Source organism: Euwallacea fornicatus, chromosome 15 (assembly GCF_040115645.1).
Source record: "Euwallacea fornicatus isolate EFF26 chromosome 15, ASM4011564v1, whole genome shotgun sequence".
Lineage (NCBI taxonomy): Eukaryota > Metazoa > Arthropoda > Insecta > Coleoptera > Curculionidae > Euwallacea > Euwallacea fornicatus.
Window position 1 is genome coordinate 37332 of NC_089555.1, and position 22696 is coordinate 60027.

The window sequence follows — 22696 nt, forward strand, 5'->3', positions numbered from 1 at the left end:
TTAAATATAAAGAAATAAAGCTTTATGACTATGGAGATGCAGTTTCAAACTCATTATTCTACAACTTTCAGTTTTAGTAGTTCTCTACAAATCAAACTGTGTTTATTGCCCTCATGTGTGAATATTTAATAGACGGGTTCATGGCATGTTACAAAATTCTTGATAATTGCTGATCAGCTATTTATAAGTTTTATTTTTGTATTCATACTTTCAGTGTGCATATAAAAAAAACTGAGTGTTTCAACCACTAAAAAGTTTGTTTTACAGCAACTATATTGATCAACTTATATCTTTCCCTGTAGACGAACTAATCCAGTAATATATAATAAATATAACATTTCGAGAAAGTTCCTCCAAAAATGGAGTTTGAAAATGTCGCGGTTTGTTTTGAAAAACTAAATATTTAGTAATAAATCAGAACATAGTAGCGTTATCTCATTTATTTATTCCCATCGAAATTATTTTATTAACAGTTACCAGTATTTTGAAAAATCGTGGCTCGCTGACTTAAGTCTTAACGATTTAAGAGATGACAATGCTAATCTTGGTAATCGGACCACCCTGTATATGTAAGGTTTGCGTACTGAAGTTATAAACCTTTCAATTCGTTTTTATTCTTGAAACTTTTATGATTTTTTTTTCAATCACTCTACGGACTAGACTATACACCTATAGAAGAAAAGAATTTATGATAAGAAAATGTAGGTGACCGTCAAGGTCCCTGCGCCATCTCAAGAATTTCATTTTTTTTTTTATTAAGAAGTGTCGACAATCTAAGTTTTTATTCTACAATTTTACGTTGATTTGGATTCCTTTCTAGTACGTCGATCTAGTTTGAAAAAGTGTGTAGAAGCCGCACATAAAATATAACAAAACACATCAAAGATTTACTTTAAATTTATTATACAAATAGAAAAGGGTGCTCATTAAAGAGACTTCAAGTAGGCGATCATAATCGAAAATACGTCTTAGATAAATTTATTAGCTGTTATGTATTTATCAGAAATTTACAGGTCGCCGTCTATTGTGAGTAGTTTTAAATGATCACCCATTATAATAATTATAACAATAAAATGTACAGTCCTGTAAAAAGAAGCTGTTAAAGGTAAAGAAGCACTTTCGGTTGCTCTGTTAAAGCTCGTATGGTATAAATTTAGAACCACCTAATTTCAAAAATAATATTCTAATAGTCTTATCAGCGTAATAATACCGTTAATCGACGTTTCTCAAATTCTGTGGTCTAATAAAATTATCTCATCTAAGGAAAATAATAACAATAATGAACTGACGAATATTTACACAATAAAAAACTATTAAAGATTTGAAATACAATTGTTATAATACAGTAATAAACACGAAACTATTGGTATCAATTTTTAAATATGAATATTATTGAGATTAAGCCAAAAAAATATATATATTTATAAAATACCAATAACTAATCAAGCTAAGATTTTTTGTTTGTTAAAAAAAAACTATATCCAAAAAAAATGTAAACTTAATATTTTTAGGCTCGACTAGGATAGAAATAAATAAACTTTAGACAAATATCCCCTTCTCGCTATTTTCACATGGCCCCTATTTTGCAAGCCATCAAAACATGGCTTTCCTCAGTAATTTTACTCAAATTGATCCAGAGTTTCCTCGAGTTTGGCCACAACTTTCTTATAAAAGTTCACCTGCTCCCGTAAAAAGTCTTTCAGCGCTCTTTTTAAATCGTTATCGCGTTCATGTTGGAAATGACTAAGTTCCGCAAACACAGTATAAGTGATCACGTCAGAACGTCGTCTGACATCAGTCAGCGCCATTTGTGGCATCTGATTGTTGCGCTCACACTCTTTCTTTTTTTGTTCCGCCATTTTTTGCATCTGCAAAATGTTAGGCAGGTGCGAGGTAACACCTTTGTAAATGTATAACCGGTCATACAGCGGTTCCCAATCAATTTTCCCTTGTGATTTGAACATCATTGCTATTACTGTATAAGCGGCTCCGATGTTTTTCACATCTAAAAAAAATATTGAAAAAAGCTGATGATAAGGAATTTTCAAGATTTAAATTACCTATTGAGGCCTTTGAAAACATGCCTTGCTGGCCATGTTCAAAGGCACTGCCCAGCTCTGCAAAGGCTTGACCTATACGCCCAAACTCCCTTTCGTACATGGAGAAATTTTTTTTCTGTTGATCCTGCGCCAAGTTCATCAGCCCCCTAATGGACTGATCCATTTTGTCAATGTACTTTATATTTTCGTCTATTTTGATCTCAATTAATGATTGCATTATTTCTTTTTCTGGGGCTTCTATGCACAGGCAAAAATTGGCTCCTATTAACTGATCTCTTTCGGCATTTCTCTTACCTACAACGTCAATAAAAATTATTTTGTTGACAGTGTTTCACATACAAACCCTGTTTCCATTGCTTCTCATCAGTGCAAGTCAAAAAATGAACCCATACATCACAGGTAGACAAAATCGGATGACGGCACATATAATTAATGAACTCTTGCAGTTGAGCTCTACGGTGTTCCACAAATTCTTCAGCATACCTTCCAGACACCTACGAAAAACGACGCTAAAATCGCAGAGATTTTACCTTAGACGAAAATAGTACCTGTTTGTCAGGCAAAGGTGGAATGGCAATTAAATTAAATTTCTCCAACAACCGATCATGCAACCAATCAAAATGTTTATATCTCCTAGAAACTTCAATACCAGTAAAAGAGGGTGTTAGTTGATAGGCTATAAATGACTTTAAGCCCCCCATTTTAGTGGCTTTTTTGGGGGAGGCTATTTGAACCGTATAGGGGTTTGTAATGTTTTCCCATCGTCCTAGTTGGTCGTCGCTTTCCCGGTATATTTGCCACCTTCTAGAAGCAGTATTAGCTGTATCTTTGGTTAAACCTAGAAGAGTTTATATTGTAGGTCCCATTATTCCCTTACTGAAATGTTGAGAAATGGTACCTAAAATATATCCTTCCAAACCACTGCGAACTGCACTTGAAAATATGTTGTAGCTTTTTTTTGTTATTGTGCCTTTGTTGTCACCCATAGTACTTCCACTCAGTGAAATAGCATCACTTTGGGTACTTTGCCTATTGTAGGAATATTGCTGGGTGTAGTTTTGGTTTTGTTCATTATTGCCTTAAACATGAAGGACCCTGTCAGCAATTATTAATGAATATTTTATCAACAATTAAAATGACCTATATTGCCTAAATGAAGTTGAACAAGGACAGAAAATATATGATGCATTATATGATGTTATATCTGTTTAAAATCATAAAATGCATGTAATGTATTAATGGATTTTAAAAAAATATATTGATTATTATATCATTATAATTGCTTAGATGCTACAGCTGATATTGTTGTGTTAATTTACATCACTTAATAATATGCAGTTTAATATTGAAGACTTGAGAAATTATATTACATTTACCACCTTCTTGAACTTAAACAATTTGAATAGGACATTACCAGAGGAAAAAGTTAAATTTATGATTCCTAACTGGTAGTAGAAGAATTTTGAATTTATTTTTAACACTTTAAAGGAGGCTAGAGAGATAGATTTGAGGTTGATCCCAATAATAGTAAAATATTCTGTGTGGCTGCTAGTGATCAATCCAATCAAGATCATTGTTTCAAAAAACACCTATTGCTTGTAATGAGGTTAGTATTTAATGTTTAAATTTCAATTTTTTTCAGCAAAAGATCACATCATATTCTCTTACCATATGATTCAGCTTTTGGAACATAATTACTATTATTACTATGTGGTGGTGTTTCATAAGTATTATCATCATCCCATTCATCCCAATCATCATCATCATTTTGTGGTGCATTGTCAGGTTCTTGACTGATCCCTCCTGATCTGTTCCATCCAGCCTGATTTGGCAAAGCTGGAGGGGGTATATTTGGAGGTCCTGAGTCTAGTTTTTCCACATAGGCCTCTGGGAAAAGACCTGATTTGCCACTGCAGTTAAACACATACTTATTTAAGTAATCATATTGCAGGCTGTCAACCTTATGTATGAATCATACTTACTTGGGGTTAATACCTTCCCACCAACCATCTCCAACATCAGTTCTCGAAACTGTAAGCACTTCTCCAGCTGCAACAGACATTTCTGCAGTGCCTGGTTCTCCTTGGAAGTCATATAACACTCGGACTTTGAAAGTCGACATTTCGCACAAAGTTCTTTGCCTCAATAAATTTTAGTTAGGTGTGGGTGTCTGGAGATTTAGCGGTTTTGGATGTGAACGTTTCTCTTGCAAGCGTATTACTTCAAAAGGTTTATTAACAACGACAATTTCCTTGATTGTTGCTCTGGCACTATTCACTTGAAAACGGGGCGCATTTCGCTTAAAAAGCAGTGAAATTCCGGAGAATATTATTTCAATAAAACAATTTTGATAACAAAAACTTTTTTTAATTGATGACACATTTGTATTCTGACATGTAATATAAATCTGACACATAACATATGGTTTTGCATACACACCCTTTTGATTCTGCTTTTGTTGTATGGAGCAGTTAGAGTACGTCATGCTTATTATTTATTGGTTGGAATCGGGTCATATGATCAATGACGAGGATAAAGAAGTAGGCCAGTTACAGAGACCAGAAATCTGATAAGGATTAAGATTTCGTTTGGCTATTCGTGGGGAGATGGCGCTTGAGAATATCTAAATTTAAAAAAACTTTTGGCGGAAAATATTTGAGACTTTAAAACTCTTATTATTTTTGTTGGCATTAAAGACGTGATAAAATTGAGAATATCTTTAACACAGCATGAATTGAGTGAGGAATAGATTGCGAAATACGCCACCATTTTAATCCCAATATTTAATTGTTAGTTACTCAGACCTTGACCTAATTTCTTTGATTAATGGATGTTGCGTAAAAAAAATCAGTCTTCCCATTGAAGCGTTAATAAACCCTGATTATTCATTTTACATATCCTATTCGGAATCGCTTATGGTGTGAGTGAGCATAGTAAGTCGGTAAGGCATATTGATCATCGACCAAAAAAAGAGATTTGAACTAATCAGTAAATAAAACTGAGCCCAAATTAAAGATAATATCCTCAAATAAGCCTATTTTTATTCATAAGCATTATTTCTGATTTATTTTCAAAAATGGGGTTACCTCTTTTTAATCCCCCTAGTCATCTTTTGCATCATTTTTAGGGAAAATCTAATATTTTAAATCCTGCTGTATGTTCTCACAAAAGGACACGAAACTGGGCAGGGACCTAAATAGGTCAGGCGAACTATTTTAAACCGCTATAACATTTGAAGACGGGTCGAGGATGTTGCGCCCAGGTAAAAATGCCAGGAGAGTGGGCGGACCCGTTAGAAATGTCGATTTAATGCCATTATCATTCGAATTTTGAAGGCTATCAAATGATGAGGAAATGTGTATCTTCCGGAAAACTTTAGTCCGAGACTAAATCGCTGAATAACCTTTACTTTCAATTTAAAATGAACGTTATGCCTTCCGCAATCTGCTCGTTTAAATTCTGGTGAAATACTTCATCACCAACTAAAATTAGGTACAAATGGAAAATATTTAATGCAGTCGCAATGTTGTTTATTACCGAATAGTAATCACGGCGTACAGTTGCAATAACAGAATACGAAATTCAAGGATAAAAATATATAATTTTGTGGAGTTGACCCTCTTCGAAGTCATTATTACTATTAGCAATAAAAATTACTAACATTGTTGTTAGTGATAGCGAGTGAAGGTGAAACGTTCAATGCGTTACCAAACATTGAATTTTTGCTGATGATACTTAAATTATACCTACGACATTATACAAACTCCCACGAACTGCACCTGTATCAATTAAAGTAAAATTATTTTTATGTATTATTATAGCAAAAAAGGGTCAAGGTTTTTATGTAGCCCACCTTTCTGCGAGTGATGTGAAAAGTGCCACTTTTGTTGCAATTTCTATCTAAACACGTATTACATTTAATATAGACTCAATAAAACTGCATCCCGTGGTCAAACAAATACGCTCATAAATCATGAATGCGGAAGTACAACAAAATACCTACCATATTTCTAAAATTACTCACTAATCTTGAACAAGTAACCCATTGGTTTACTCGAGGTTTACTCATTGGTCTACAGAACTACAACGTGATGCGCCGCACATTTACAAAAATCACAGTTTTTCAGTGACACTCACTGTAACTTCACTGAGTCGATTGCGAACAGTCAGATATTGTAAGAAATCGATGATCCCTTAGATAAATTCGTTTGAAATGATCCAAAATTAGAAGAAACTAACGAAATGCGGTGTTTCCTAGCGAACCTCCGCGCTGACATTGATATTTTCAAACGTGACTACGACTTTGAAGCGCGTGTTTGCGCTTTCTTAGTCCGGAAGCTTTTGATAGAAATTCTGATGATCTACCACATGATTTTTCTTTCCGCTTCAGAGTTGACCAACGGACCTTCGCCTTCCTTCATTTTACAATTGGTTTTTGGATGTCAAATTGAAACAATAACTACACAAAAATAAGTAATTTCTGTAATTGTTATTGATAAAAATGAAAGCGTGTGGGTAGTCAATCAAGCCAATTGCTATGCCGGCACACCACACATTCGTCAGCATTCTTATGACCGCCTTTACCATATTTGATCTTCTAAGTCTTAATGTCGTGTTCTAATTCGTTTCAAACGAACGATTTACTTTGAGTTTCTATTAACGTTTGTTGATGTCTGACTTCAAAGAAGAATCGAAATAAATAATTTTGCGTCAAGAATAATCTTTTTAGGATTTTTACGAATCTATATTAAAAATTATGTTCCATGTGTCTGTCTCGGCATATGCTGAAAAGGATGAAGCGTCTCTTTTAGATGCTGAGATATCGCATCACACTAACACCCTTTTCAGCTATTTTGATAATCCCTCAAACTACATATTATTTTGCGAATATCTCGCATGATTTACTCAAATAAAATTACTCTGATCTATCTATATAATATCTTAGATGAAAATGTTAGGTGTGAAGGATTGTATGCCGGTTGTTTCCGCAAAGTTTCCCACCCTCAAAAGTTTATACTATTGTAAATCTAACGTAAAGTAACTTTTTATCTCATTTTAGGCGTAAGTAATTTTTTTACCTCAATTTTCGCATCTTTTGGAGTATTTGGAATATTTCAATTCTTATGTGAATAAGTTGAAAAGATCTTAAAGCCATTTCATGAAGTTTTTGATCTCAACAGCTTCGAAAATTCCCTTCTCCAACATCTTGGGAATCCCTAAAGCAAAGTAATTAAAGCACATATTATAATGTATCATCTCTACCAATTTTCGATTTTTTCAAAATGCCCTCTATGATGTTCGTCCTTTAATTTTAGCACAAATCAATACGAAATAGCGTTTTCGATCGGACTATATTGCTCACAGAAAAGCAATCTTTTTCTCAACCTGAGCTAACTTCACTGTTTAACAATAGATGACTGTGATAACGGTACACATCTCTATAACAAATCTATATTTGGATTCTTATTCATTGATCCCAACAGAGAAGAAGAAATAAATTGACACAAATGCTGATTTATAAAAGTATTCGACTGTATATTTACCATGTAAATTTACTTGGAATTTTGAATTTTAAATATTTGAGGAAAAATTTATATTTAACCTTCAAAGATAGATTTTTTTTTATCTCTGTTTGTTCCTATAGATCCCAAACAGCGCTTACTTTCCTTATATTTGGAATTAAAAGAAATGTAGTGTGTGGAAAGATTTGCAATCCAGCAAAAGAAAATAAAAACTAAATATTAAAAAATCTCTCTCAAAAAATATTTGAGAGGAGCCAAAATTTCAAATCAACTTTGGAGACGTATAACCTCGTCACTAATAAAGGTCCAGATTTGGATTAAATATCATTATAACTGTTGCTCCATTTATCTACCTTAAGTTGAATTTATTTTATCGTATATTATCGAAACAAAAATTAAGTCCAGCAATAAATCCATTTCCATTGAACCGTAAATTGTTGCAGAATGCAAATTACCGCATCTCCCCGTTTTTAGAATGAACCTTTCCAACACAGACAGACGTTGCCTGTATCAGGGAATGACGTATTCACTGACGTCATAAGCTAGCTGCATCTGGGTCACCCCAGGGTGCAGTGTCCCGGACCCGGTTCATTCTGTAATTTCGGACCAATCACGGTTTACTTGCTTTTCACGCGTTAGCGAGCAAAAATTCATTAAAAAACCTTTTTTTACGAAACATCCATTTTTAGATTAATTATTTTATGAAATGAGGCAAAAAAAACTTGTAGATTCTAAACTCAGGAAGGAATTGGCCAATGTCCTGCTTTAATTTCATCGTTCCAGTCAAGAGTGTCTGATTCGGAAAGTTAGCAAGAGTATGATATATTGTCTCTCAGACTAATGACATTTGAAATGAAAAACCAAATTGTCTATTCCAAAATTTAATTAATATATATTTTTTAAAATAAAACAGAGTGTGATAATAATTTCTAAAGCTAAACATTACAAGTGGTGGTACAAATATAATAGTATAGAAAGTCCTTAAAGTAACTGGAAAGGTGTTTACGCCGCAGCTGAAAATGGTAAGAAAAAAACTATCAATAGAATTCAATAGAGGATAGTAAACTTAAAAAAAAATTAATTAAATACATAAGAGTTATGTGTTCTCTACAAATATTAAGTGAATTTGGCTATTACAATTTTATAATTTCCTCCACTGTACCCAGCGAATCCTTAGTCTGCGAAAGGAGATTACCCCTGCATCGTGTAGCCGCCATATAATCCTGAACTAACCCAATGCTAATATTTGACCTTGATATTCCTGGAGCTTTCAAGATTTTTGAACTAAGTATTTGTAGTTATCTCTGAGGGGTAATCCATGGAAAGTCTGAGGCGATTAAATTTGCTGATTTTTTTTTTATTCCTCTTCTAAAAATATTCGAGCATATTGTTTATACTTACCCTCGACAAAAGCCGTAACAACAACGGCTTCTACAATATTAGGGGCTCCTTCATCTACTGGAACTTCAGAGGGTGTTGGTACCACCTCAGGTTCAATAGCTGGTGCAGGGGGCGCCTCACTCGGTGCTCCTTCGGCAGGAGTTTCCACGGTTTCGGTTACAGGAGTGTCAGCTGCAGGAGCCGCTTCAGTTGCAGCTGTTTCGCTTCCTTCGGGTGTTGGAGCTGCCTCTGGCGGTGCTATAATAGCTTCGCCTTCAGTTGTTAGGGTAGTTTCTGTTGCTGCGGCTGCACCTTAGGTATTTTACGTAGTGAGGAGTTATTAATTAGGGAAGCAAATGTACCTTCTGTTGCAGATTGTCCATCTGCAGACGCCTGTCCTTCTACTGGAGGTTGTCCTTCTGCCGGGACAGCTTCGGATCCTTCACTTACCGGAGCTCCCTCTACTTTAAAAAAGAAAAATCGTTAGGATGATTTTTGCAATTTAACCGAGACATGAAAATGTATTTATATGCCTATGATGGTACAGTCACAATTTCCTAAAAATAAAATGGTAGCATTCAAGTAATGGCGTCGATGGTATGCAACGAACCGATGATCGCAGCCCTTACCAGGCCCGGATTTGAGTTTCTCGAGCAAATCCTCGAAAGTGACCTTTTCGTCTGGATTTCCCGAGGTCAAATTGACTACTTTATATTTTAACGAATCCTTAATATAAATGACGACGCCGTCGCCGCTATTTTTCCGATTTTCAACCAGGGAATAATGCGGTATAGCTACTGCCTCTTTGCTTTCAGTCGGAGCTAAGACCGTTTCCGGTAGGGCGATAATGTCGTAATTCTCGTTCATGACGAGCTGTTTAAACGTTTCGAACGGCCCTAAAGAAGATCATTTTCTATTACAACCTCCCAATATGGTACAAAGAACCAGTAACACAGAATATAGGACATATACAACTAACCTGGGGGAACAACCTCTGGTTGAGATTCTCCTTCTGTAGGTTTGGGTTCCCCACCTAAACAACATGAAATCAATAACAAATTTTGTGACTTTTCATTCAATATTACCTGCAGGTAAAGCACCTTCACCCTCAGAAGGTTGACCTTCAGTCGGTGCCGTTTCACCTTCTGCAGGTGTCTCTGTCGTGAGTTCACCTTCGATGGGTGGTTGTCCTTCAACTGGTGGTTGACCTTCAGCAGGTTGAGTTTCACTGGGTTGACCTTCACTAGACGATTGCGAATCGGTAGCAGGAGAATCTCCTTGTGTAGCTGGGGTGCTTTCGGCTTTAGATTCCGCTGCTTCTTCTGGTTTTGCATCTGCTTTTCATTCATACGATATATGTGTTGTTTATAATTGCGATGTTTCAGACTATATTTAAGTGTTAAGCTAAATATAGTTGATAGTGTGGTATTGCTTTTTCACTATTTTTTCATATTGTGATCTCTGATAAGTCGCAAATTTGTTAACTGACTATCTTTTAAAAAATTGACACATATTCATCAATTTGAAGACCAGTAAGCGTGTTCTAACTGAGTGGTGATATATCTTATACTTTCTGAGATTTGCGGTTGTTTTTAATGCTTTTTAAAATAATCTTCAAAAGCAAGGTGCCGTAAACAAAAATTTAAAAACTGTAGGACCTCAATTGCGGCACTCGATTTCAAAACAGCATTCATGTCTACATGGTTAAGTAAATCGAAAAGTGGAACCTCAAAAACTAGGATTTTTTTTCTGAAAATATGCAAAAAATTAAAGATTTTTCCTTAGATTCAGTCTATGAAATTTCCGTCTTATACGTAATTTTTTATTACAGTTACCTTTAACACGTACCCTCTATCCAAATACTATGAGAAAACCGCGATGTCGTCATTTTTACATACAGTGAAATGTAAATATTATGGGGTAACAGTAATCTTAGACAGTACTGCATCTTTTATGGACGCCAAAATTTATGGCAGTCGGATTTACGTGATCCAATTTGTGTTTCAACAAATCGGCGTTAAAGTGTTCTAATTTTATGAAATGACACAAAGACTAGAGAAAATAACGACAAACTTTTCTGTTCGAAAAATCATTATAGCAAATGATTTATTGCGTAAATAATGCCAATTTATACTTTAAGGGCTTGGGGAAGAATCTGTCCTGAATTATTATTGCGATTTTGAAAATGCCTCAAATTTTATATTCTGCAAAAACTCCCACAGCAGTACATTACAATTACTTAACTAGAATTCATAACATGACTGCTACTAGTATCCACATATTTCAGGTCAAAATGTTACAACTAAGTTGTTGTAGCCTATCTAGAGACGGTGGATTAACAAAGCTCACGTGATAAACAATGATGGTTATGCACATTATGCGATGGGCAACCGTGATACAGTAGTAGCAATTACGAAGTTTGGGGGGAAAAAAAAAAAAAAATTTAGTTCATACAAATTTCCCACACCATTTTAAGCCATAAGAAGCCAACGTGAACTTATTTTCACAATAGCTTACTTTTCAAATATAATTGCAAAATTTTATTTTGCAATTGCACAATAAAGTTGGGTAAAGTAAAAGGGAATCTAAGTTCAGGAAAATACTGTAGATTTTCACAATCACTTTGCCCCGTCTGTCAGATTAAATCAAGATATTTGGCTCAAAGTAGTATTAATGTGGTGGCATATGTATTTTGAATGCTCAATTTACTTACCACCTTCTTCACCTTCCTAAAAAAAAAATAATTTCTCTTAACAGAAAGTCGATAATAAAACGCCACAGTACTTTCACTTTCATTTAATAGGTGTAAGGGTAGTTCACGATGCCTAACATTAATAATAAAATTCGTGCCACACTCTGTTGCAATTATGGAAACCAAACAATAAAACAAACATGTTTAACAATTTTTTTAATGTAAGTTATATTTTTTCAAAGTAACATAAGTTTGAACTCACTATACACATAATACAGGTCAAATAAACAAAATATACATGGATGTTTACGGTACAAACAAAACAGCACAGAATTTAGTGCGGACGTGTACATCTCTTTGAAAAACGATATTAGAAACCATATAAAACAAAGTGTAAAATTACAATACGGGTACACTCTGACAAAAAACCGATCATGCTTCGGCTTCCTGTACCTTCTCGCCCTTCTTAGACCATTCGGGTTTTTTCTGAAAGAAATAATTGCAAAAATGTCAATTTCAGCAAATTACAAAGTATGAAGTTAGTATTGTAATTACAGATGGTTTGACTGGGAAATGATAGTGTTATGACTGGATTTTACAGTTGAGAATAAATGAATAGAAGCGGTTTCAAGAAAGACTTCAAAATCAAAGTAATTGCTTAAAATAATGGCTTGAAATGTGACTGAATTTGAAGCATATATAAGCTAAATCAAAAGCTTTTAGCACACCAAAACGGAAATTTAGCAATAGCTCACCTTTTCTCCGAGTTTATTAAAAAAAAGGTAGGAATGATAAAGGGAAGGTATTAGGCAAAAAGATGCAAAAAGTTCAAAAAAAGTCGCTCATATAAAAATAAAAAACATAAAAATGTATGTGATTGGATGTAAAAAAATGGCACTAGATGTAAAAATATCGAAAAAAATACCCAAAAATTGCTTTGAAAAATAAGCCAATAAATAAACAACCACCATTACTAGTTAAGATAAATAGTTTTATTCAGTTTAACAAAAATTTTGTTAAAGCAATATTGAGTTCTGCTGTACGCATAAAAACTTTGTAAAATGTTTTTAAAATACTGGGAATTTTACTTCTTCTGCCACTCAGCTTTTTCCTGTTTGGGTTTCTGCAAACGAATAAAATAAAATGAAGAAAGGGATCCCAATAAACTCCCTATATTTTATTTTTTAAACTGTTTTTCCCATTTGCGTGTATAGAAAGAACCTTTTTTAAGTGTCAATATGAAACTGAAGATATTTACTCCGCAGGACTACACCCCTTACCTCTTTATCTTCTTCTTCGAGAGTGAATTCCTTTTTCTTGACAACTTTAAGTTGGTTGCGGAAATTGAATTCAGCCGCCTTCTTCTGGAGCTTGGCGAACTTATTTTCGTACTTCGACACTTTTTTGAGGGCGGGTTTAATGCTGAAATTTGAGTTATTGTCGCAACCACTAAAAAAAATTATTAGATAACTCACAATTTGCCCCTGAGGTCGTTAACTTGGCTGTTCAAATCGGCGATCTAAAGGGAAAATTTCATAATTGAGTGTCGTGGGGTTTGCATGTGATGTTTGAAGTTGATTTTTATAAGTTTTGGTTTAAAGTTACAAAAACCAACTTAAATTAAACGAGCCACTGTGAAATTGAGAGTATTGTTTTCTGCAAAAGACATCGATAAACGGATGCACTTTTTTCTCTGTTTTTTGTGTGTATGTGAATGTGAGAAGAGTTAAGCTAAAGTCTTTTGTAACATTAGTTTTTACTGGTCTTCACGGTTGTTCTAGCAATTATTTGAATTTGATTCACAGTGGACCGTTTTAAAAGCCAAAAAGCTCAACAGAAAGGCATAAGCACACATTTAGTAAATGATTTTTAAATCGACAAGGAAAACGTAGGCGTTAACGTAGAAAGCACATAGCCGGTGAAAAGGTTAGTAAGAGGTTTAAGGAAAGACAGGAAACGATTTCGTAAAAAATAAATGTACTACGAAACGCTTGAATAAAAAATGTATGTAGGTATACAGAAAACCAACATTGTGAGGGTATGTGAACGCATATGGTACTACGCTATTATTCTATGGACAAAAATTATGTACACAATACACAGGTTGTCTCGAAAACGTCTAAAGGCACGGACACGACTGAAAAATAAAACTAAAAATATCCAAAATTTATAAAATTCAAAAAAATCGTTATTAGAAAGTAATAAACCCTGTTCTTGCAGCTGGTCGTTAATTGGGGGTTCAATCATTGCTTCTGTCTAGTCAAGCTGTATTACAAAGCCTGCACATTCATGCATATAGGTTTATTTACAAAAAGGAGTAAACCTGAAACATAAATGAAAAAAAGCATGGCACTTCTAGCACTGAGGGTTCCGTTATTTTTTAACATGGAAAAAAAACGATCATTTTATAGAGATTTGGAACGTTGCATCTTAAGGGTCGATTTCTCGTGTATTCCATTAGAGCATAAAAAGGGATCAAAGCCATGAAGGGCCATGCCGTGTGAAAGACCTGAATTCTTGATGAAGTCTAACAACTTTGTTAATTTGTGAAAAGACTATAGAAACAATAATTCAAAAATCATTATGCACACAAGACAACAGATCTTATTGAGTATGGTGTCGTAAACCAAAGTTTTAGCTTTAAATAACGTTCTGATTTTTTTGAGACACAGTACACAGATGATTTCGTAAAGTAATTCGAGGAATAATCTTCATATACCCCAATTATCAATCGTCCTACGACATCCCCTACGTTAACAGAATTTTGGCTACGTTACGAATTCAAGCGAATCCATAGGGTGGTCCAATAATAAGTGATGTTTACACGAAAAAGTCAATTTTAATCTTTCTTGGTTTACGATTCCATTGCATTGTCAAATAACATAACTAATATAATTTATTTAAAAACAAATTACATATCTAGAGCATTAGCTAGTGAAGTTACATGAAGTCGTATGATGTTAACTATTGATCTCTGATTAGTCATTGCTAACAATGCCAGGAGAGGGGTGGAACTACGGCCAGACGCTTCATGTGGGTGTAATATTACATTGGTTTTATTATTTACATTATAGCCAATTAAGAACAACCCAATTTATGAGTGTTCAACCATGAAGCTACCATCCATCATGGTTCTGAGTGGTGTCCTATAACAATTTGTGGGGGTAAAGCTTAAAGCTGAATTTAGTCCCATCATAGTTCAAGAAATTGGTAACTGCTGTTAATCCTCAAGGACAGTTGTTACAAACATAGTTTTGAGGGCCTATTTCGATACCTCGTAATCTTTCTTGCGAACATCGAGTTCCAGATCCCATTTCTGCTCTTCTATAATGTAAACTCGGTCATAGTACCCCTTAACGACCCTCTTTAGCTGGTCTGAAAGAGCACAACAACGGAACCACCAGTTATTACCCACCTCCTATGCCACCCCATGAAGCCGTATTGTGATGTGGTGTTAACAATGTTTGAGCTTATGTGTTTTTTAGATATTATTGTATTGCATGCAATGCGCTACCAATTTTTTTGAATTTTATATTTTCGGACCCTAAAACCGATCGTCTGACGATACCTCATAGTCTCGCTTCCGAACCTCGCGTTCCAAATCCCATTTCTGTTCCTCGCAAATGTACATACGGTCATAGTACTCCTTTATTATTCGTTTTAGGGTAGCTGAAATTTGAAATAACGGAACCACCAGTAAGTATTAGTTTCACAAGGAATTCTACCCCCGAATTGTGTCGTGGTTGTAATAGTAATGTAAGCAATTATATATTTGTTTCTACCCTTAATCGGGTGAAAACAGATATATTTTTGATTGATTGATTAATTACAATCCTGTTCAAAGACTTCTGTGTGAAATAATAGTGACTAAAGTAACCCAAAAAAACTTAAACTAAAAAGCTAACTAGAAGTGACGGGTGTTACAGATGTTTCAAGATGATTGAACATATTTTGAATAACGACCGCCTTGCTGCATACATATATGGTGAATCACCCTGTGTTTGTAGTGATGGGGTTTTGTGGTTATGTATTTATGTATGTATGTATGTGCACAGACGACGAAAGTTAACCCAGCCCCATGTACATGATTATAAAGAATATTTTTTTTTAAATTGCGAAATGGCGTCAAGTTTGTAATATACAAATATGATTTTTTCATTCAATTTAAAAGCACGATCATCATCGATATAAAGGGAGTCACTCTTTGAACACAGAATATCTAATTATGGACCACCCTCAATGCATCAACGGGCACATTTACTTAAAAAATGTTGAAAAAAATTGAAGGAATAGTTTCAATTTTCATTAAATAGGAAAAACTAATTTAATGCATAATAATGTTTCATGACCTATGATCTCCAAAATCACCTGATTTATCAAAAATCATTACATTGTAACACTTTCCTATATATAACCGAATCTGAAACTATTCCCCCGTGCCTGAAAACAATATTGCTCGTTCTTGTATTTCCTTTTTTAACCCCTTTTATAAATCTATACAAAGTATCCCAAATTAGTGTCTCATTATTAGAATTTTGGTGTTTTGTAAATCATCCATTTTTGTAGCTCTAAATCGTTGTTTTAAAGAGTTCTGAAGAAGGTATTAACGAGCCCTGTATTTTGAGACACTATGATAGAACATTTGCCAAGAGGGTTAACTTTCGAGGATTTCTCTGTGCAATTCCTAGTGTGTATAAATGAATAAACAAATAAATAAATAAAAATGTTTTGACCCATTAGCGACGTTACTATATGAAAAATTGGAGGGATTTTTTGCGGGGGTTTCGAACTAAACAGTGACCAAATCTACTGAGGTGCCGATTCTCCACGTCAAACAAGAGAATTGCGTTTATTTACTTGTAGCCTTTGCAAATATTTACAGAGCTGGGATCAATCTATGTCTTTATTCGAAAATAACTTTTCGGATATTGTAGGTGCTTGAATAAAGTTTGAAGCGGGCAAAAAGTGATTTTCGATATAGCAGAATCTATTAAACGCCATTCTAGGGATTCAGCTGCCTATATCGAACAACAATTCTCCTTATCACGTGTTTTTTGAAATACCTCTGCAGCTTTAATTCGCTCTATTACTTCTAAATCATATTTATCCCCCTCTAGCCTACAAATTCGTTGGTAGTAGCTTTGGCAAATTGTTTGTAGCTCGGCTAAAAGAAAACACGCCTTTTTAGAGGAATTCTAATTAAATCTGGGTCGATTTGTCGTGTTGCGAGTTTTTTAATTATTGTTTTGTAATATGGGAAATTTGGGGATAATAATACTCAAAAGCTTGCAGCAAAAATAGCGCAACTTTCATTAAAAAAATTACTCAGTTATTACAAAACCAAAACAAGAATCTTTCAAGTTAATTTACGTTCTTAGACGATGAAAAATTTGTCGCACTGAAAACTGAAAAAAACGCTGTGCAACAAAAGCGATCTACGTATCAGGTGGTGGTTATTTTACGGAAATACTGATCTACGCGAACAAAAGTAACCCCTTTCCAGTGGTTCTACCTGATATTCTTTCAGTTCTACTTCTTTTTCAATATCATATTTCCTAGTTTGTAGATCAACGACACGCCTATAGTATTGCTCGACAACTTGTTTTACAGTACCTAGAAAGATACAACATCCCATTTGTGCATTCAGGTGTTTACATATGAGATCTAGTTTACCTCCCGTAGAGACGTTGAATGAAAACAAAAAAAAAGTTATAGTAAAGGAACGATGAGTTAAACCGCCAATAAAAACCGTATAAAAACGTGCACGTTTCAAAAGAAAACATCAAAAAGCAAAAAAAAAGCGTTTAAGTCCAGGCTTAAGGGAACTTTACCAAAAAATGTATATATTAAAGTTCTCTTTTAGATAAAGCTCTTAGTCCTGGCAAAAGAAGAGAATACGTTAAAGAGTGCACAGTTTCAGCAGTCCTTTTTGTTGTAGTCAACCGTTTTAACGACAGACAGCTGGAAAATAACGTCAGCTGTCTGACACTAAAGAGGCTGTTAGTCTCAGCATAAGTGGAAATATAGCGACAGTCCATAACGTGCATTTTAAAAATTTGTTATATCCTCCGACTCTAACCTCATAATCTTTCTTTCTAACGAGGTATTCCAAATCGTACTTGGCGTCTTCCAGTCTGACAATTCTTTCATAATATTGCTTGATCGTACTCTTAGTTTGTTCTGTATAGCGTGAAAACTACTTTTAATATCTTTTTTTGAACCCACAATGGTATAATATGTAAACCTTTTCTAGATCAAATTGAATTTTTCTTAAAAATCTCGAACGCTCTCGGCAAAACACTTATTGACCCTTGACGTCAAATTGGCGTAGTTTTATCAGTACATTGTGTTGTAGTTCATTTTTTTTTAAGTAAGTTGATATTTATGGGAAAAACGTTTGCGTTCGAAATCTATTAAAAAAAAAACAATTCCCTTTAAATTAAAAAGTGTGTATTCTCAGCATTAATAGATAATCTGATTATTACCTTCATTAGCATCATCGATGAGTTTAGGCTTTCCGCACCTCTCTTCAATGATACGCCTCCTTTCAGCAGCCTTCCTCTCCTGTTCTTTCTTTAATTCCTCTGCGGCTTTCTTTCTCAACAACAGCTGTTTCATGCAAAGAAAATTATTGAATTTCGTTCGTATTTCCACAAATACTTGCACTTACTCTAAGTTTCTTCTTTCTTTCAGGGGTCATGAAACCTTTCTTGGCTTTCTTAGCCTTGGAGGCTTCTTCCATGCGAGCGCGCACTTCAGCTCTCTTCCTTTCGATCTCGGCCTGTTTCCTCTTCTTTTCCTATAGTTTATAATGTTTTTAAGAATATGTTAGTTATCCTAAAGTAGTGAATTAAGTAAAAATTAAAAAATAAAAGGAAAAACAAGTCCAAAAGCCTGTCTAGGATTGTTGTCCTGTAATTACGTGCCTCTTCCAACTTTTTTCTCTGAAAATAAGAAATGAATTCCAATTAGTTATGTCACATAGATCTTGATTTATTATGTTTTAGTGTGTGTGTGATAAGTCAAAAGTGAGAATTATTTTTGACAAAAGTACGGAACAAAACAGAAACCTTATGTGATTAACAGAAGTGTAGTTCATCGTGTAGTAATTCAAGCTCATTTCAAATTAATATTAAAATGTATGATTTTATCATTTAAGTTACCTACAAAAGCCATGCAAAATTAGTTCTCTACACACATTTTACAACACAAAACTTACTGAAGCCATAATATACGCACTCTCCTCCTAATACACTATAGTCTAATCGAAGCAATAAATATATACAGCATTTCCAACATAATCTACTTAATTTTAAAGCAATATAAAATTTTAATAAGCCAGTATCGTAGCAACGTAATATTATATTCTACTTTTCGTCCCGATTTCAGTAGAATTTCTAATTACTATCTTACTAAAAGAACTCTAAAAGAAACCATTAAAACGGCACTAGCATGCATGGTTCGTTAATTACCTTTTAAAATAGGGATCGTTTGCCTTTGTTTCGTCATACTAATGATGGGGGAACATGGAATAAAAAAGTAGGTATTATTAATTTTATATCGATTTGGTAATAGAAATTAAGCTATTTTGACTTGCGTAGATAGCGAAACTTACCTAACCTCATCGTCCGCCATTTTGAAGGATTAGGATGCTCTAAAAATCATAAAAAAAATGATTAGAGTCTAAACAGAGAAAGAAATATAGTTAACAAAAGAATTTTATTAAAATTTTGGCTAAAAATCTAAGATTTTGATAGTATTTACCCACCTTACTTACTTTCGTTGCGCAACTAATTACGAAATGAAATCGGATTAATCAATGGTTTACATTAACGAAACCTGTCACTTTATTTTTCAAAAATAAAAGAAATATAATTACATTAAAACACCTAACTACGTAAGTAATTAACAATACATTATAATATAAAATAGTTTTATTATTATATATAGTTATAAATAGTTATATTATTTATAGATCATTTTTTAATTGTTTTAACTCCGCATTTCGACGAATAAAATATGAATCCATGGCAGTAAAATCGCAGTTTTAGTGGAATGCCCGTAACTGTTTGCTATATCCAGTTTATTTAGAACGTTGGGCTCAACTTCTTATTGCTATATCGATAAAGTTAATTTTGGGCTTAAAAATTGGAAAGATATGAAACAACTCTTAAACTGGTTATAAATTTAGAGGTAACATTACAGAAGCATAAAAAAAATGTGAATTTTATAAAAATTCGAAATATATACAGAATTTTTTTTAGAATTTGGAATTCTAAACAAGAATGTCGATTTCAGCAAACGAAAAGTTTCTTTCGAACTAAAAATCACACTTATGGGGTCTTCAATATAAGGGGACACATCCGCAAGGGCCAATATATTGAACTAGTGATAACTTTGCCAGCAAGATAATTTATGTAGAAGGACATCAGAGCAGAGTATTGGTTAATTTATCAGTTTCCATTGAAATTGTGTTCTTGGTACAGTTATTAAGATATAGATATATTGGTGCTTAAAATTATGCAAATTTAGTTTGGATTATTGGTAGTAGCTCCAAAAATACTAAAAACCTTAATTTCATGAAATTTCTTTCCTGTATAATGTGTTAATTGTAAAGAGGCTCTTCAGTAATATAAACTTTGTTGTTTCATGAAACGCCAAGTACATGTGTGAGCCACCCACCGAGCATTATAACATGATATAGCCCCTTGGCGTTGTTGGTTAAGTTTGTCTGGATAGGGTTGATTCGTTTTGGAATGCCTTTTGGTTTGGTATGGTGGATTTTAACTTAAATGTCTTCTTGAATAAATTGAAAGTAAAAGAAAGTAACAAAATGTCCATAAAAATAGAAAGGAAACAATTCTGAAATTAGAGAAAATTTGATATATAGAGACGGTTTTGAAGGTAATGGAAACCAGAATGTTACAAATATATTTTAGATTAAATATTTTGTCAGTAAGAAGATTTGTCAACCATATAAACCAGACTAATACAATGCTTCTGATTGCGTATATCCTACCATGATAATATGATTCAACGCCATATCGGGTATTGGCTAAGATCATCTCGAAGAAAATCCATGAGATTTAACTCAATTGAAAGTGAATAATTAATCAAAAACTCCACATGAAGTATCATTTCTAACCCTCCACCATTGATCCGAATTAATTTAATTTAGATCTGAAATTCACAAAAAATATCCGGAAACAGCTCAAGTGTGGACAGCCATTCTAACTCAAATATTTTCCTGGCTAAAAGCTGCTACTTATTTGCGTCCATGTTGGCTGCACGATCCAGTATTTATAACAAAATTCGAAATAGACACACTCACACAGACCGGGTTAGAAATAGATTTTGGAACTCGTCCAAAAACCACATCGGCCAATCACGTTGCACATGGTCACCTAATTTGGTTAGTCGACTTTTCTCAGATATTATGTTACCTACCGTGACCTGGACCGAAATTAAACTTATACAAAATGTATATGTAATTTGTCTTAAAAAAAATGGCTAACTGAATAGAAGATTTAAAGTATCTGTCCATTATAATCAGCGGTCAATTGAGTTTAGTTCAGGTTAGTTCAGTACCTATAGAGGAATTGAAATGGATATTTTTAAAAGCCCTTGTGAGTGTATGATAACGTACTCATAGTACTCATTTAGTTTGGCACTCAATATTTGCCCATCATATTCAATATACCATTTAAGTTAGTTGTGTGTGGCAGAACTGAATTATATATGTCAAACGCCTTTGTGAAGGCATGGAAACGTTCACTTATAAAAGCCAAAACTATAAATTTATGCGGGAAAAAATGAATTTTACGTAAAACCATTTCCAGTAAATAATGTTTTCCGTTCCGAACAAATAAATATACATCAATAACAAAAACGTTTCACATAGTGGCGTAACTGAAATCAACAGCATTTGAGCTCAGAAATAGAACTTTAACTAACCTGAACCACCTGACATAAAATTTACCAAACCAAATAAAAAAGCACTGCTAAAAGGGCACTATATCGCACTACTCCACCCCCGTTATTTCCAAAATGGCGTTTCTCGTTGCGTAAGACCAATTTTTCAAAACGTACCTGTTTCTGCGATGGAAAATTTGAGCAGCTTCTCAGGGGGCCCTGCGCTGACTGTCGCCCGACTGATCTATCCCCCAAATTCCCTGTCGGCATCAAATCACCATCCCCACCTCTAGATAAGTGCCACATGCTCAAATTATTTGATCCCGCACTAGATAAGTCAAATCTAAGTGGGCTGATGCAAGAAATCGGGAACCTAGCAGGAGTTACTGAGTCGCAGAATTAAGCTTAAAGATAAATTTAGATGCGGCCCCAGCAAAAATAGATTTTTGGGTGACATGATATGGTGCGGAAAGAGAGGTTTTTCAATGGCCTGAAACGTGGCGGGTCGGCCAAGTTGGGTTTTTCCTTCAAAAGGGTCAAAAGGGGAAAGTAGGAACGTAGGAAAAACATCATTTGGAAATTGAAATCTTGAGATTTGTATTCTTTTTGAGGTTAAATAAAGCTGTAGTTTGGCTTTTGGAAAGTTCCATATTTTTAGAAGAAGTTCAGTGGGAGTTGGAACGTGATATTGTTCTTATTTATATCTAAAAACTCACGCTCTCACCTTATGTCTATGATAAGTTACATGCACGGTAAGCTTAATTGAGACAAAAACCTATACAGTGCATTTTTTTTCCGCCCAATCCAGGGAAAAATATAGTTGTATTTTAATAATAATTAGACGTAAAAATAAGTGTTAAAAATATATTTATATACATTTTTTGGTTGATGTGACCTCCATTTGCGGCTAAGCGATACTCGAAAACAATCTTAAAGTCATAAAAAATATCGGAATCTTTTTTTTTATTTGTAAATACATAAATATGGAAAAAATATCTAACTCCAAGCTATAATCACTCAATGAAAATAACATTATTTTATGTAAAACACCATATAAGTATATTAGAATTGGGCAATTGTATCCAGAAACGCTTCGCGTTACTCTTCCAAAGTGATAGGAATAGGAATTT

The 22696-nt window shown here is 34.0% G+C and overlaps 2 protein-coding genes across 2 annotated transcripts; both read right to left on the reverse strand.

Moving 5' to 3' along the window:
- Positions 1-424: 424 nt before the first annotated feature.
- On the reverse strand, positions 425-6350 carry SH3PX1 (sorting nexin 33-like protein SH3PX1). Its single transcript, XM_066290598.1, has 8 exons — positions 6064-6350; positions 4043-4683; positions 3729-3970; positions 2959-3138; positions 2609-2898; positions 2404-2554; positions 2061-2354; positions 425-2005 (listed from the first exon to the last, which is right to left on the reverse strand). The coding sequence occupies exons 2-8, from the start codon at positions 4180-4182 to the stop codon at positions 1620-1622; spliced, it is 1683 nt and encodes a 560-aa protein (XP_066146695.1). The 5' UTR covers positions 4183-4683; positions 6064-6350; the 3' UTR covers positions 425-1619.
- A 2097-nt stretch (positions 6351-8447) lies between these two features.
- On the reverse strand, positions 8448-21868 carry LOC136343759 (retinitis pigmentosa 1-like 1 protein). The gene is made up of 16 exons (XM_066290686.1): positions 21744-21868; positions 19275-19308; positions 18581-18598; positions 18325-18453; positions 18140-18263; positions 17734-17834; positions 13130-13173; positions 12935-13076; positions 12093-12140; positions 11676-11691; positions 10048-10296; positions 9942-9995; positions 9592-9858; positions 9325-9426; positions 8984-9274; positions 8448-8595 (listed from the first exon to the last, which is right to left on the reverse strand). The coding sequence occupies exons 2-16, from the start codon at positions 19287-19289 to the stop codon at positions 8585-8587; spliced, it is 1611 nt and encodes a 536-aa protein (XP_066146783.1). The 5' UTR covers positions 19290-19308; positions 21744-21868; the 3' UTR covers positions 8448-8584.
- Between the last annotated feature and the right edge of the window lie 828 nt (positions 21869-22696).